This window comes from Perognathus longimembris, chromosome 6 (genome assembly GCF_023159225.1).
Source record: "Perognathus longimembris pacificus isolate PPM17 chromosome 6, ASM2315922v1, whole genome shotgun sequence".
NCBI lineage: Eukaryota > Metazoa > Chordata > Mammalia > Rodentia > Heteromyidae > Perognathus > Perognathus longimembris.
In genome coordinates this window covers 17259580-17276443 of record NC_063166.1, presented here as the reverse complement: position 1 = coordinate 17276443, position 16864 = coordinate 17259580, and the positions used below count along the sequence as shown (strand labels likewise).

Genomic DNA, 16864 nt, shown 5'->3' with positions numbered 1-16864 from the left:
AGGGACCAGAACAAATTAAATAAATAAAATGTTGAGCATTAGTGGCTCATGCCCCTAATCCTAACTACTCAGGAGCTAGGACGTTGGAATAGAGGTTTAAAGCCATGCCAGGCAGAAAAGTCATGAGAATTCATCTTTAAAATAACGATAAAAAAAAAGATTGGGCTGAAGGCCTATGCCTCTAGTAGTAAAGCAGCAGAGAGCAAAGTTCAGAGCAAGCAAGATGAGATAACTCTGATATAGACAAAATAAGTTACCAAATACATAATAAAATAAAGCAGAGCAGTAAAGTAGATGTGGAGGGCAGAGCAAGTCACAAGAATACCAGGAAGAAAAACATTCCAAATGGAGAGAAGTCTTCCCAGGCTGGAGAGGCAGTTTAGCCATAAGCACGTTTGCATCCCAAGCACCAGGCTTAGTCTATAAGCGCTCTAGGCCTTGGAACTGTTGGAGGAGCTGTACTTCACAGGCAAAGTTAGCAAATGTTTGTAGAGTACCAGTCAGTGAGCAGGACCACAGGATATACAGCCAAAAAAAAAAAAAAAGGGTACCAGTGGACTGAAGGGAAGGGTGTGGGAGTAAGGGGCTTGGGGGGTCTTCATGAGATTATGGAAACTGCCATTAAGGACTTTACTGAAGGGGGCTTGCTGCCTGTAGGGCCTTACGGAGTGGTGGGGAAAAAGGGGCTATCCAAGGGCCATTTATGGGGAGGAGGGAGACCTAAAAAATAAAAGCAGTGCTGATAGGTTTCGCTATGTGGGTGTATAGGAGGGGCAGGTGTCAAGGATGCTTGTGAATAGAAGGAAGAATTGCATTTGATTTGATATGGATAACAAAATTGCTACTGATAACAGACTTGACAAAACAAGGTTTTATTTTTCTTTCTCATGGGTAAATTCACATGGTAGCTAGCCAGAGATGGTCTGGAATATCAGAGATGTCACCCACACTTCTAGAGTCTTGTCATTATTCTCTTCTGTGGCTTTATTCTCAAGGTTCCCTATGGTCACAAAATGATGGCTACCTCTCCAGCTCAGAAGTTCGTGTTGTAGACAAAAGGAAGGAGGAAGCAGGAAGAGTGCTAAGAGTCACCCAACTATTCTATGTCTTATTCTATGTCTATTCTATGTCACTCAGAGTGATGCAGCAACTTCCTACCTTTGAGTCATGGGCTCAAACTTAGTTCTCTATCTACAAAAGGGATGAGTAGTTACCAGTCAGAGACAAAAATCCTAGATTTTTATGTCTTCCACAAAAAATTGAATGAAGACACACTCACTGGAATAAAGTGGCAAATCAAAGGGTTTAATATGTATAGAGAAAATAAACCATTAAGGGAGACAGCAGGTTGAGCTAGGTGGCTCAAGAGCATATATCTGGTTGAGAAAATTTCTAGGATTTGGAGTCTGTGGGAGCAGTTCAGGATAATACAATGGGCTGATCTTAGGGAAGCAGATTTTTGTTCATTTACAAGGCTGCCATCCCATGGTTTTAAGTATATGACATGAAACTAAGATGCATGGAGCTCTAAATAATACTTGGTCAAGTAAAGGTGCAGGTGATTCCATTTGTTTAGAACTGGACATGAAGTTTTTCTATCCTAAGGAGAAATACTAACCAAAACTTGACCACAAATTACCCTAAGGAGGAGATGCTAAGAGACGCTAGGGTAAAACCAGAAAAGGGATTTGGTTTCAGCATTCTTTCCCTATAGCTAACCCACCTCAAGCATATTGCAATTACAAGAAATTTGGTTACTAAGAAAAGTGAGTTACTTGATAGGGTCACCTCTACCACAAAGTCTAAAGTCAAACTATTAGAATATAACCAAGTTGTACTAGTTTGGGTCATAGCTAAGTCCCAGGGGACTGCATTTAAAAAAAAAAAAGTGACCCAAGACAAGTCTCAAGTTCTAGGTACCAAAGTTTGTCCCAAGCATCTCTTACCAAGACACCATTAACAATCTACCCAACTTCAGATCTGGCCAACTGAAAAGTATACATGGAATACAGTGTAGTCTTCCCTCATCCAAAACAAACAAAAAAGGTAAATAAAGACGCTCAGCAGCACTCAAAATATTTTCACTTTTTAAAAAAGTTAAACATAGCAAGAAGTTACTGATAATTCTATTTCTGGAAAACAGAAATTTTAATTTTCTAATGACTTGAGACCTGGTTGTTGGAGATATTAAAATAGGTGAATTGGTCTCTTTTTCTTTTAAATTCTTCCATGCTTTCATTTGGCTTTGTCATAAAAGGTTGTAACCTCTTCCCTGTGCCTATTTACATGAAGAGGTTAGTATATTGCTTTAACATGATTTCCCTCTTCCTCACCTCACTAAAATCTTTTTCTACTCAGTTTCAGTGACATTTCTCTTACAAGACATAAGCAGTTGCATTTAAACAAATACTTATCGCATCCATATAGACAACCAATGATTCGAATGCATAACCACCCCCAGACACGCCTCAGTGTGTGCCCAACTTGATGGAACTGGATTTTCACTTAACCTTCCCCGGTAGCTGCCACTTTTGAGCCGATCAGAAAGCAAATGTGTGCGAAAATTTCATTACACCGTTTGTCAGAATGAGTGTGCACGACTTCCAGATCAGGGGACCTTAGCTTCGGTTTAAGAGGGCCTCTGTATGTACACGTGACACCTTACTGAGGAACCCCCATCGCCTCAGAACGAACCAGGAAAAGCAGTCTCGGCCGGCGGACAGCATGAACCAATCATGTAGTTTCATCGCTTCTGGTCTTTTCCACCCCGGCCCCGCCCCGCCCACGCTGTGACCAGGATCCTTTCCGCGATGTGAGGGGCTGTCTCGGCTCATGAAACTCTACTAATTTGAATATGACCAAAGTTCCTATTTTAACAATGGAAGATTGGTGTTTACCCCTTTTCCCCCTCTTGTCGACCGTGGTTTTCAATAGAGTACTGAGAGGTAAGTACCTCTATGGGCATCTATTAGTACCTGCGACTGGACCTGGAAGAGGAGGGCTGGAAAAGCAGAGTGGGAGGGCAGAGAAGGACCCGCACTGAGACTCGGGGTGAGATGCTGTGTGGGTGAGCCGGAGAGGTAATGGAGTGAGAGAACTCAGGGTATGGATTTGTTGAAGTTGGAGGTTAGTGGAAGGAGGACAGCCTGAATGACTAAATTTATCAGGTGCATATTCCCATCGGCTGGTCGCCAGCGGCTCAGGTCTGTAAACTTAGCTAATCAGGAGACCTTGATCTGAGGATTGCAGTTTGAGCCAGCCCTTACAGACCCCCCAGTTAGTGAGTCACTGCAAACAAGCAACATTACCACAAGTGTGATAAAGCTGGCCACAGAATATCCTTCTGGCCCTACCCTGAGTGTAACCTTAGGGAGAGGGAGAGGGAGAGGGATCTCGGGGCCTGGGCACTGTCCCTGAGCTTTTTTTGCTCAGGGGTGGCCCTCTAGTACTGAGCCACAGCGTGGCATTTTGATGGTTAATTGGAGACAAAAGTCTTGTGGACTTTCCTGAGGTAAGAGTCTTGTGGACTTTCCTGAGATGAGAGTTGCCAGGGCTTTCCTTCCCTTGGCTGACTTTCAACCAGTATCCTCAGCTTTCAACTGCCTGAGTTGCTAGGATTACAGGCAAGAGACACCAGCTCCCTGATGTGACTGCTTATCTTGTGATTTTAAAACTTTTGTTCGTTTCCTTTGTTAAACTGTCTTTGCCCTGTATATTCAACCTACCATACTAACCGCCATACTGTGAACAGCCTCCTCCTCTTTCACTTGCTCCTGGTACCTTGATGTTCTGTCCAAGCACATGGGGCCAAGCAACTATGTACAGAACCCCCTGAAACTTTTTTCTTTTGGGGGGGTAGATCATGGGGCTTGAACTCTGGGCTTGAACACTGTCCCTGAGCTCTTCAGCTCAAGGCTAGTGCTCTGTCACAGGAGCCACAGTGCCACTTCTGGTTTTCAGGTGGTTAATTGGAGATGAGTCATAGGGACTTTCCTGCCAGCTGGTTTTGAACTGAGATCCTCAGATCTCAGCCTCTTGAGTAACTAGGATTACAGGCGTGAGCCACTGTGGCCCGGCTTGAAACTTACTTTTTAATCCTAAATGATATGCCTTCCAATGACTTAAGAACAGAAGTGAGAATGAGACCCTCCGTAGAGTCCTAGAAACCACATAACATCTGTGGTTCTGTGTGCACTCCCCATTCTTGTTCAGTTGTCTCTACTGGCCCTATCCCCTTAGACTGTATGTACCTTATGTGGAGACCATAATGCTATGTACCCAGGCTGTCTTATATTAGCTACAAAGAAAACCCACAAAATCCTAGAAGCCCATCAAATCCTTTATTTGAAAGAAGATTGTGCAAAAAACAATCATGTCAATCACATGAGTGACTCCTCACAAATTTGGGTCCTTATACATCAATAAACTTCCTTTTACTAAGTCATGAAAGATATTTATCTATATCTATATCTATATCTATATCTATATATATATTTAAAATCACCTTAACAGCACATGCTGGATTATGAGTAGAAGGAGACTATCTTTTCTTGTAGAAATTTCCCAAGTTATAACATCTATATGTACTTAACAGGGTATTAAACTTCACATCTTTCCTGAAAAAATTGCTGCTATATAGAGAAACATTTTGTTGTTGCTTTTGTGAGCATTCACCCAAACTCATTAAGGAAATGATAGTTTGATTACTCTGAAAAGTGCTGAGGGAAGTCAAGGAAAAATTCTGCTGCAAATTAGAACATTTAATACTGAAGCAGGAAAAGAATAATGGAGGTGCAGTTACAGTTTATAAAGCAGAGTCTAAGTGCTTTTTTCTAGTGGTTGGAAAAGAGATTATGTTTTTCCATTAAATTGTGGCAGTACTGCGGTTTGAACACAAGGCCTCCACCTCTTTGCTAGTCTATCACTTGAATCATACCTGTTGAGCTTTTGTGCTCCAGACTAACACTCTACCACTTGAGCCACAGTTCTACTTTTGGCTTTTTGGTGGTTAACTGGAGATAAGAGTTTCATAAACTTCCCTGACTGGGCTGTCTTTGAACCAAAACCTTCAGATCTCAGCCTCCTGAGTAATTAGGATTACAGGTGTGAGGCACCGGCACCCAGTGTGTGTGTGTGTGTATGTGTGTGTGTGCGTGTGTATTTTATATATTTATATATTTATATATAATATATATTATATATAAATATTATATTATATAAATATATACAATATATTTATATATTTTTATGTATATGCTATACATATAATATATAATATATTATGTATATATGATATATTTTTCCCGCTTACATTACTGTGATTTGAACTCAGGGCCTTATGCTTACCAGATGGGCACTCTACCATTTAGTCATAACTCCTGTAAGAGAAAGATTCTTTAGTACTATGAATCCAATTTTTTTTTATTTCTATGCAACTTAACTACTGTATACAATGCTTCCCTCCTTCAATGTCTTTTTTCTGGATTTAGGGCCCAGTTTATGCTTTTATACGTGTTTGACCAAACTTAGAGAGGTGAATCGGTAGCTATTGATGGTAGCATGGCCTGAAAATCCTCCCTGGCGATGGAACACAGCAGAAGCCTCACATGTAAATGTCCAGAGCACTTCAAGTTGGAAAAAACTGTTGAGAACAGAGAGTTTACAGAGTCCATAGTTACTTCCTAACCATTCCTTCTCTGATATTCCAGCTCTTAGGAAATTTGCACCAGTATCCTGCTACTCAGAAAAGACATGGAAGGCGTTTCCCCCAAACTCCCCTTCCAGATATCTGCTCATATTTATATTCCTGCAGCTGCCCAAGCTGAATTTAGGTAAGTTCTCTTCTCTTCTCCCACCCTCTCCTCTTCTGGCCTGCTGAGGTGAAACTTTTTTTTTTTTTTTTGTCAGTAATGGGGCTTGAACTCAGGGCCTGGCTGTAGTTCCTGAGTTCTTTTGCTCAAGGCTAGTGCTCTGTGGCTTTGAACCACAGCTTCACTTCTGGTTTCCTGGTGGTTAATTGGAGATAAGAGCCTCACAGACTTCCCTGCCGGGACTGGCTTTGAACTGCTGTCCTCTGATCCCAGCCTCCTAAGTAGCGAGGATGACAGATGTGAGCCTACCAGCACCTAGCTATGAAATTTTTTTTCACAAATGTAAACAGTCCCAGTGGTTCTTCCCAGCATTCCTCACTGGAATCCCAGTCGATGCTATACAGTAAGAAATAAGAGAAATGGCACGACGGAGTCTGCTTTTGGCTGTACTTACTTACTATCACAATGTAGTTCCCATGTCTACATTTTACCAGATTCTGATTTTTTTTTTGGTGGGGGTGGGGGAATATCATTCATGGGACTTAAACTCTGGACCTGAGTCTAGACCTGGGTGCTGATATTGAGCTCTTTTGCTCAAGACTAGTGCTTTATAACTTTGAGCCACAGTACCACTCCAAGTTTTCTGGCAGTTATCTGCCCTGGTTGGCTTCGAACCAGAATTCTGAGAGCTCAGTCTCCTGAGTAGTTAAGACTATGAGCCACTAGCACCCAGCTCTGCTTTTTTTCTTTTGCTAGTCCTGGGGCTTGAACTCAGGGCCTGAGCACTGTCAATGGCTTCCTTTTGCCCAAGGCTAGCACTCTACCACTTGAGCCACACCACCACTTCCTGCTTCCACCACTTCCTGCTTTTTGTTTGTATGTGGTACTGAGGAATTGAACCTAGGGCTTCATGCATGCAAAGCAGGCGCTCTACTGCTAAGCCAAATTCCCAGCCTCTGCTTTTTTTTTGGACAGGAAATTTTGAAGTCATGGGACCCCTGGAGCCTATCCAGTCTTTAGTGGGTGAAGATGCTGAATTGCCTTGCTACCTCTCACCTCCTGTGAGTGCTGAGTATATGGAGCTACGCTGGTTCCGGAATACATTCTCACCACCAGTATGGATGCGCTCAGACCTAGGACAGGAGCAAGAACAGATGCCTGAATACCAAGGAAGGGTGACACTGGTGCAGGACAACATCACCTCAGGGCATGCTGCTGTGAAGATACATGACATCAGGGTCTCTGATGAAGGGATATATGGGTGTTTCTTCAGCGATAAACACGCCCAAGGACAAGCCTTCATACATCTGAGAGTAGCCGGTGAGTGGACAAGTTTTTTCTTCTTCAGTAATACCAGTGATATATGAAAATGGGGTTTATAAACTATAAATATAACGGAACTGTCATTCATTATCATTGCATTTACATAGTCTACAGTATATCATCTGTATAGTATAAAAGTGGCTTTTAATATTAGCTACTCAAATACCTCATTTAAAAAAATTCCTTGGGGGGCTGGGAATATGGCTTGCTTCATGTACATGAAGCCCTGGGTTCGATTCCTCAGCATTACATATATAGAAAAAGCCAGAAGTGGCGCTGTGGCTCAAGTGGTAGAGTGCTAGCCTTGAGCAAAAAGAAGTCAAGGACAGTGCTCAGGCCCTGATTTCAAGCCCCAGGACTGGCAAAAAAACAAAACAAGCAAACAAAAAAACAAAAAATACCTTGGGGAAGGAGAGGTCTGGCACAAGTGGTAGAGCAACAGCTTTAGCAAAAAGGCTAAAATGCAAGAATGAGAGGCCCGGAGTTTAGGCCCCCAATTCTAGCACCCAACAAATAAACAAGCAAACGAACTTGGGTTGGGTGCCTCTCGCTTACTCCCATAATCCTAGCTGCTCAGGTGGCTGAGGTTGAAGGACTACAGTTTGCTGCCAGCCTCAACAGAAACATCTGAGAGACTTCATCTCCAATTAACCAGCAAAATGCCAGACTGGAGGCATGGCTCAAGTGATAAAGGGCCAGCTGTGAGCAAGAAAGCCAAGTGGGCCCCAGGCCTTGAGTTCAAACCAAGACCAGCAAAAATAAAATTGTAATGAAATCTGAATCTAAACTCCATGACAGTGAGACTTCCATGGCATGAGTGTACACAGCCCTTGTGCTTCTATATATAGGGAAGAATAATTTTCTTAAAATTACTTCTGAAAATCCCAAATCTTGGTTAAATTTTTATGGCACTTTCATAAACCACAAATCAATTGTTTTTTGTTTTTGGTGTGTGTGTGTGTGTGTGTGTGTGTGTGTGTGTGCTGGTCATGCTTGCACTCAGAGCCTGAGAGCTGTCTCTGATCTTTTTGGCCCAAGGCTAGCATTCTACCACTTGAGCTGCAGCTTCACTTCTTGCTTTTTGGGTGGTTATTTGGAAATAAGAGTCTCATGGAGTTTCCTGCCTAGGCTAGCTTCAAACTGAGATCCTCAGCTTTAAGCCTCCTGAATAGCTAGGCTTATAGGTGGGAGCCACCAGTGCCCAGCCCCATCTAGACTTTACTTGTTATTTTTCAGATAAAGTCTCATGGGTTTGGTTTTTGTTTTGTTTTGTTTTTGCCAGGGCCCACGCCAGATTATGATCCTCTTACGTATAGCCTCTTGAGTAGCTGGAATAAAAGGCATGAACCCCTGTGCCTGACTTATTTATTGAAATAGTGCCTTGCTAGCTTGTTGCCCAGTCTGGTCTTGAACCATCAGCTTATTGATTTCTGCCTTCTGAGTAGCTGGGATTACAGGCATAATACACGTTGCCCAGCTTTAGAGTGCCTATTTTCTGTGCCTATTAAGATTATGAGAAAAGGAGCAGACATTGGGGGGGGGGGAAGAAAAGATGTCTCAGAGGACATAATTTAAATGAAGTAGAAATTATTTAAGAAAACTCCTGAAGTGACATCTGGACTGTCGTTCTACCCATGGCTATTAAGAGAAAAGCAAAGAAAAGAGTAACATGTTCTGCCTCTTCTCTCAGCCTTCTCTTCCCATAAGGCTCCCAACTCTGCTGTTTCTAGAGCTCCTAATATTTGTGACTTGCCCATCGTTAAGCCATTAGTCTTGCTGTTCTCATATCTCATGTCTGCTCATGCTATTCTACCCATATTTCAAGGGCCATCTCAAATGCCCCTCACTCCTATAGAAGCCAAATTTGTGCCTGATCCTCAAATGGCATCTTTATTTTTCCCTCCACACCTGACCTGAAATTTCATCTTTCTGATAAGGTGTGTGAAATTTGTTTTAGTGGTACTTCAGTTCACTTTGAAATAAGGAATTGAAGCTGGCACCTGTGATTCATACCTGTAAACTTACCTACTCAGAAGGCTGAGATCTGAGGATAGTGGTCTGAAGCCAGCCCAGGCAGGAAAGCCTGTGGGACTCTTCCCTTCAATTAACCACACACACACCACCACCACCACCACCACCAACAACAACAACAAAAAACAAAGCCAGCTGGAAATGGGGCTGTATTACTCAAGTGGTAGAGTGCTAGTCTTGAGCAAAGATGCTGATCCAGGTTCTGAGTTCAAGCCCCAGGACACACTCTCTATCTATCTGTCTGTCTGTCTGTCTGTCTGTCCATCCGTCTGTCTCTCACCCTCACACACACACAAACACAAACATACATACACATGCACATACATAGAGGAGTTGAGATGTCTCCCCTTCTAGTTTTCCTGCATTACCATGCTCTTACATACAAATACTATAGGCTACCAAAAGGATATTCACTGAAAATAAAGGCAGCTTCTCTCTTCATAGCTCTTGGTACTGATCCTCACATCAGTATGGAGGTTCAAGACAAAGGACAGATCCATCTGAAGTGCACTTCAGAGGGATGGTACCCAAAGCCTAAGGTGCAGTGGAGAACTGCCACAGGAGAGAAGTTATCATCCATGGCAGATGTCATGAATCCTGATGAAGAAGGCCTATTTACTGTGGTAGCTCCAGTGGTCATCACAGACAACTCTATTGAGAGTGTGTTCTGCAGCATCCAGAACCTCCTCCTTAACCAAGAGAAGAAAGCTGAAATTTCCATACCAGGTTAGTTGCACCAATGTGAGATGCCTATGTTGCTACAACACCTCCCTAGAGCCCTAGAGCCTGGGATACCAGCTGAGGTGTGAGGTCTTTATTTTCCTATTTCCCTTTAAACTTTCAAATAAGTACTAATATTCATTGGCTCCTATGACTTCCTTCCATAAAACCTCCCTTCCAAAGGTTCTTTTTTCCCTAATTCAGTTTATTTCCCGAATTCAAGTCAGTTACATCTGATTCATCAGCTTTCTGGATTCACCTGAGCCTGATGACTATCCCCTTCCTAGAAACTGTTATTAATATATAAAACATTTCACTTTCCTGATTCTCTTTAAATATATTTTTTCCAGTAGCCTTTGTCATTTGTCCTTCTCCATTCCTATGCAAATATTCCCCAAAGAACCACCTTTTGGATTCCTTCTCTGATCATCTTGGTAATTCAGTGGGGATAAGAGTCTCATGGACTTTCCTTTCCTGGCAGGCTTCTAACTGGGATCCTCAGATCTTAGCCTCAAAAGTATCTAAGACTACGGGTGTGAGCTACTAGCTCCAGGCTTGCTTTCTGTTTGTTTGTTTGTTTGGACAGGTGTTGATACTGGGGCTTGAACTCGGGGCCTGGGGTGATGTACCATAGCAATTCATTTGAGGCTGGTGGTCTACCACTTGGGCCACAGCTCCATTTCTGACTCTGTGTATGTGTGTATGATTGGAAATAAAAGTCTCATGAACTTTCCTGCCCTATTGAATCTTATCTCACCTTCCTTAGTAGCTGGGATTATAGTTGTAAACCACTGATGCCCAGCCACTCCTGGATTTTTTGCTGAGATCAGAGGATCACAGTTCAAAGTCAGCCTGGACAAGACAGGAAAATCTGTAAGTCTCTCTCTCTCTCTCTCTCTCTCTCTCTCTCTCTCTCTCTCTCTCTCTCTCTCTCTCTCTCTCTCTCTCTCTCTCTCTCTCTCTCTCTCTCTCTCTGTCTTCCAGTCCTGGGGCTTGAACTCAGGGCCTGACCACTGTCCCTGGCTTCTTTTTGTAGCACTTTACCACTTGAGCCCAGTGCCACTTTCAGCTTTTTCTGTTTATGTGGTGCTTAGGAATCAAACCCATGCATGCTAGGCAAGCACTCTACCACTAAGCCACATTCCCAGCCCATCTGTGAGACTCTTATGTCCAATTAACCAGAAAAAAAAAAAACTGAAAGTACAGCTGTGGCACAAGTGATAGAGTAGTAGCCTTAAGCAAAAAATTCAGGGACAGCATCTAGGCTTGAGTTTCAGCCCCAGGACCAGCATGAGAGAGAGAGAGAGAGAGAGAGAGAGAGAGAGAGAGTATCTTCAAAGAAAAATAGACAATCTTTTCTCTTTCCTTAAACTTTTGTTTTTAAGTAAGTAGTTTTTGTGGGGTTTTTTCCTTCTTATTTAAAAAAATATTATTAAGTAGTTGTTCAAAGAGTTTACCATTCCATAACTCAGGTTATGAGTACAATGCTTCTTGGCGGGTAAGTGTTACCCCTTCTTTGTCCCCCCCCCCCTCCATTTCCCCCCTCCTATCCCTACTCTCAAGTTATATAGTTCTTTTTTCACGTAAAGTACATTGACTACAATGATTACATTTACTCACCTTTCCTTCCTCCATTCTTGTACCTCCCTTTCACCCACTCCTCAAAACATGTCTCTACTACCTGGTATTCATTTTGATAGACAGTACATTCGTTGTTCACAGGAGTTATCCCCTTTGAATTTCTCCCCTAAGTATACCATCCTTTGGTCTATTTGTTTGTGTGTGAATGCATTGATGTTTATATATGTTATCGTGCATATTTATATTTTAGATTCATCTTCCACAGATAAGAGAAAACATGCACCATTTGTCTCTCTGCGCCTGACTTACTTCACTTAACATAATTTTTCCTAGGTCTATCCATTTTCCTGCAAATGACATATTCATTTGCAAATGAATATTCTTTCTAATGTGTGAGTAAAATTTCATTGTGAATAAATACCACATTTTGTCAAGCCACTCATCCATTGTAGGGCATTTGGGTTTCTATAACTAGGCTATTGTGAGTAGTGAAGAAGCCAACATGGGTGTTCAAGTGTCTTTGCTATATCTTGCTAATTGAGCTATGTTTTGTGTCATATTCAGAGTTGTTATTTCCCATCCACATTTATCACCATTAGAGAGGTTTTAGCATGAGCATCAATAAGTAAAAATTGTATTCTTTTCCTTTGCTTTTAAAAAAAATTTTAATTCTGGAGCTGGGAATATGGCAGAGTGGTAAAGTGCTCGCTTCCTATACATGAAACCATGAGTTCAACACCTCAGCACCACATAGATAGAAAAAGCCAGAAGTGGCGCTATGGCTCAAGTGGTAGAATGGTAGCCTTGAGCAAAAAGCAGCCAGGGACATGCTCAGGCCCTGAGTTCAAGCCCCAGGACTGGCAAAAGCAAAAACACACAAAAAATTTAATTCTTAAAAATATTTTTTATTATCTCAATTGTAATGTTCCATTTAAAAACAATCTCTTTTTAATTCTGTGGCTTTTGTTGCATGTTTTCGGAAACTTTGCTTTTTAAGCATATAACTTGTTTTTTAAGCATATAACTTGTATTATTCTGACATATGATCTGTCTGTTACTACATTTCTGTCTGTGGTCATACAGTTTGTGCTGACGATTATTTCCTCTCATAGTATCTCTATTTGAGCTTTTCAGTATTGGTTTTTGCTTATGGCATCTTTGTATTTATTTATTTATTATCCTTTAGGATATGCCTTTGTGAGTAATGTATTACTGAGTTCTTTTTTTTTTTTTGGTCACACTAAACAATGCCTCATAAATTTACTCCACTTACATTAAAATACGAATGTGATTTCAAAAATGTTTTTATTATCTCTATATTTTATAATTTTGAGACAGGATTTTACTATAAAGTTCAGGCTGGCCTCAAACTTACAATCCTTCTTCTTTTTAGGCTCCTTCTTACTTTCATCATTATAGTATGTGTCACCATATCCAGCTTTTTTTTTGCCAATCCTTGGTCTTGGACTCAGGACCTGAGCACTGTCCCTGGCTTCTTTTTGCTCACTCTAGCTCTTAAGCCACAGTGCCACTTCCAGCTCTTTCTATATATGTGGTGCTGGGGAATTGAACCTAGGGCTTCATGTATGTGAGGCAAGCACTCTACTACTAGGCCATATTCCTAGCCCCCAGCTTAATTAAAAAAAAAAAAATCAGACAGGCCCTAATGTAAATAACTCTTGTTTGATGCCTTCCTCTGTTTTTCTACTTTTCCCACTCAGAGTAAAATGTTTCTGTAACTGGGGTGGAATTATAGCCACTGTCCCTGACAAAAGGTTTAGTGAAGACAGGGAAGGCCCAGTGTCACTATGTCATGTGCTCAAAGCTGTATTTCCCTATAGATGTTAGCAAATACATTCCTTTCTTTTTCTTTTCTTTCTTTCTTTTTTTTTTTTTTGAGATGGAGACTTTTTACACCAGGTTGATCAAGCACTTGAGATTCTCCTGCCTCAGCTTCCTAAGTGTTGGGATTGCAAGCATGTGCTACCACACAAACACATTTCTTGGGAATTCTGTTTCAGATCTTTCCTTCCCAGTTTGGAAAACCTTGATAGGAATCGCAGTATGCCTGGGAGTCATCATTGGATTGTTTTTCACTTGGAAATGGTGTGAAAGAAAAAAAAGAAGAGACAAAATTGATTACCTAAGTAAGTCATAGATCACCTTCTCTTGAACCTATTATTTCAGAATTTTCAGTTGAAAGAGAATGTAAATGCATGAGAGGCCAAATGTCCAGAATTCTGAGACACAATAAGACTTCCCATCACAAGAGTTGGAACCCAGTTCCTTAATCAAGCCAGATGAAGCAATAGATCACTTCTTAGGAATGCATTTTTTCACTTCTATTTTTATTGATTTTTAAGTAGCTGTATAAATGGGTTACAATTCAGCCTGTCAGTTTAGGGTATACAATTCTTAAGGGTAGAAAATAGGACCTACTGGACAATTGGCAAGTGTAAGAATGTGATAGAAAAAGGGGTTCAACTCCTAACTACTGAATACAGGTTCTGGCTGGCAGCATTGTCCAGAAGTAGGTACTAGGTTCTCCATATTTCTTTAATTTACCCCCTAGAACAACATTCTCTTCACTAAAGTGCTAATCCCAAACCACCAAGAGTTTCCATGTTACTTCTGAAAGAACAAAAATACTTCATGTTCTTGATTAATGAGATGTTATTAATCAGGTGGTAACAGTCCTCCACTATATCCTGTCTACCTACTCATTTCTTTCGTATTCCTCATGTCTTAAGTTTCAAAGTGCCTTTGAGGCATTTCTTTTCATTGTACACAAAGCTTCTAAAATTTTTGTTTTTATTTGCTTTTTGTTGTAAAATGCCAAAAAATATTCATTCTATAACCTAACAGTGACTCATGTGTCTGTTTTATTTCAGAATGGGAAATGGCTCGATCCAATGCAGGTCAGTACACTTGGCATTCCTTTAGACTTTAAGTTATAGAGAAAAGCCTGGAATTTCCCAGAGAGGATAGCACAGAGACAAGCTTCCAGTGAGAGGATCATGTTAAACACTTAGTACCTGAATGCTGTCAGCTGTTATATTACTTGTGGCTTCTGATTGGGGCGGGAGCCTGGACGGGATAGAGACCCCTGGGCAGGCTAGGCAGCTAGCTGTTCCTTGAGGAGACCTGCCAGCTCTAGAACTGTGCTCTGTTTCTTGGGAGAAAGAAAGTTGGTCTCATAATTAACTGATGGTTAGTTATCCTTTCTCTTCGCTTCCAGTTGATGTGACTCTGGATCCAGACACAGCCCACCCTTCCCTCTCTCTATCTGAGGATTTAAAGTCTTTTCATCAAATGGAAAATTCACATCAGAACCTGCCTGACAAAAAAGGGAGGTTTATGTCTTGGCCCTGTGTGTTAGGCCGTGAGGGCCTCACTTCAGGAAGACATTACTGGGAGGTGGAGGTGGGAGACAGGACTGACTGGCTGATTGGAGTATGTCAAGAGGATTCAAAGAGGAAACAATTCATCCCCATATCTCCCAAGGAGGGCTTCTGGGTTATAGAGTTATCTGATAAAGGGTTTTGGGCCCTTCTTTCACCCCGGATCCCTCTCTCAGTGACAGTGGCCCCTGATAAGGTTGGAATTTTCTTGGACCATAAATCAGGAACTGTCTCGTTCTACAACGTGAATACCAGATCCCATATTTTTACTTTCCCCAAGAACCCTTTCTCTGGTGCTGTTTATCCTTTATTCTTGTTGTGGTCTACTGATAAGAAGCCTCTGACCATATGTCCAGTTTTTGATGAGTCTTAAGGGTTTTGTCATTGTTGACATCCAGGGATTTTAGAGATTTTTATTGTCTGCCATAAAAGAGTCTGCCTGCAGAGTTAGCTATACTCTCCTTTCCAAATAAATGGCAATTCAGTCCATCTACAAGAACCCTTAAGCAGTCAGTCAGTCTAATGAGTTGTCTTTGCTTTTGAACCTCTTTCGAGTATCCTTTCTCCTGAGGCTGTACTCGTTCCTGCCATCCAGACCCTCTGTTACCTGTATTGGGCAGGGGTTAGGTTTAAGAAAATTGAGATACAACTGAATTAGCAGATTTGGGGGGCACTTCTTAATGTGCTTTAAATAAGGCACATTTTAGGAGATTGGGAGTTAAAAATCAAATTAAGAATGACTGAAAGAGTGCATAGGAAACATCTTGATGTCCAGAACAGCAGTGATGTGAAGGAGTATGCTTTGCATTATGTGCATGAAAAAGAGAGAAAAGGGAACACAAAGGTTACAGAGAAGGGGTTAATGTTACCCAGAGAGGACACAGAAAGAGATGAGGTAAAACCAGACTAACAGTGAAATCAGGGTGGCCCCTTAGAATTTGGCAGGTATATATTTTCTAAATATTTATGTTCTATACCTATGAGGGTAGCAAAATCCAGTCCCCCCCCCCCCCCCACACACCATTTTTCCAGTTCTGGGGCTTTGACTCAGGGCCTGAGCACTGTCCCTGGCTTCTTTTTGCTCAAGGCTAGTACTCTACCACTTGAGCCACAACACCACTTCTGGCTTTTTCTGTATATGTGGTGCTAAGGAATCGAACCCAGGGCTTCATGCATGCTAGGCAAGCACTCCTCCACTAGGCCACATTCCTAGCCCCAGCCCTTCTTTTGATTCTACATAATAGGCTAACAAAGACAGGCTAAGAGATACAAGGATGAAGAGCATTTCCAGCATAGCAGTGTTAGGCAGATTCAAAAGTGATCCAACCCCAGATGCTGCCTACTTGCACATAGCTTGATCTGGCATCATTCTGAGAGGTTCTGTCTTCTCTCGTCTTAAAGATTCCCTACAGTTACCTTCAAACAGCATTTCCTACCAATTACCATCCTTCTCTACACTTCTCCTACCCAGCTACCCTTCATATATATTTGCATTCTGTTATTTAGTTTTAATGTTACCTAGCTCACTGTGTGTGTGTGTGTGTGTGTGTGTGTGTGCCTGTCCTGGCACTTGAACTCAGGGCCTGGGTGCTATCCCTGAGCTTTTGTGCTCAAGGATCGTTAGTGCTCTACCACTTGAGCCACAGCTCCACTTCCTCACTTTTTAAAAATCTTGTAATTAATGTCAGTGTCCGAAAAGGATACTTACAATGTTTCTTAATATCATTTTTTGTGCCATTCTGGAAAAGATATTTGAGTGTATAGGGCATCAAGAGCTGAGTTCAGGGCTGGGAATATGGCGTAGTGGTAAAAGTACTTGCCTCATATACATGAAGCCCTGGGTTCGAGTCCCCAGCACCACATATATAGTAAACGGCCAGAAGTGGCACTGTGGCAGAGTGCTTGCCTTGAGCAAAAAAATAAAAAGAAGCTAGGGACAGTGCTTAGGCCCTGAGTCCAAGGCCCACGACTGACAAAAAAAAAAAAGAGCTAAGTTCA

The 16864-nt window shown here is 41.7% G+C and overlaps 1 protein-coding gene across 1 annotated transcript; it reads left to right on the top strand.

Moving 5' to 3' along the window:
- The first annotated feature begins 2835 nt into the window (after positions 1-2835).
- Positions 2836-15859, top strand: LOC125352855 (butyrophilin subfamily 1 member A1-like). Its single transcript, XM_048348253.1, has 7 exons — positions 2836-2945; positions 5709-5831; positions 6786-7130; positions 9609-9890; positions 13487-13612; positions 14357-14383; positions 14704-15859. The coding sequence occupies exons 1-7, from the start codon at positions 2855-2857 to the stop codon at positions 15237-15239; spliced, it is 1530 nt and encodes a 509-aa protein (XP_048204210.1). The 5' UTR covers positions 2836-2854; the 3' UTR covers positions 15240-15859.
- Positions 15860-16864: the final 1005 nt, after the last annotated feature.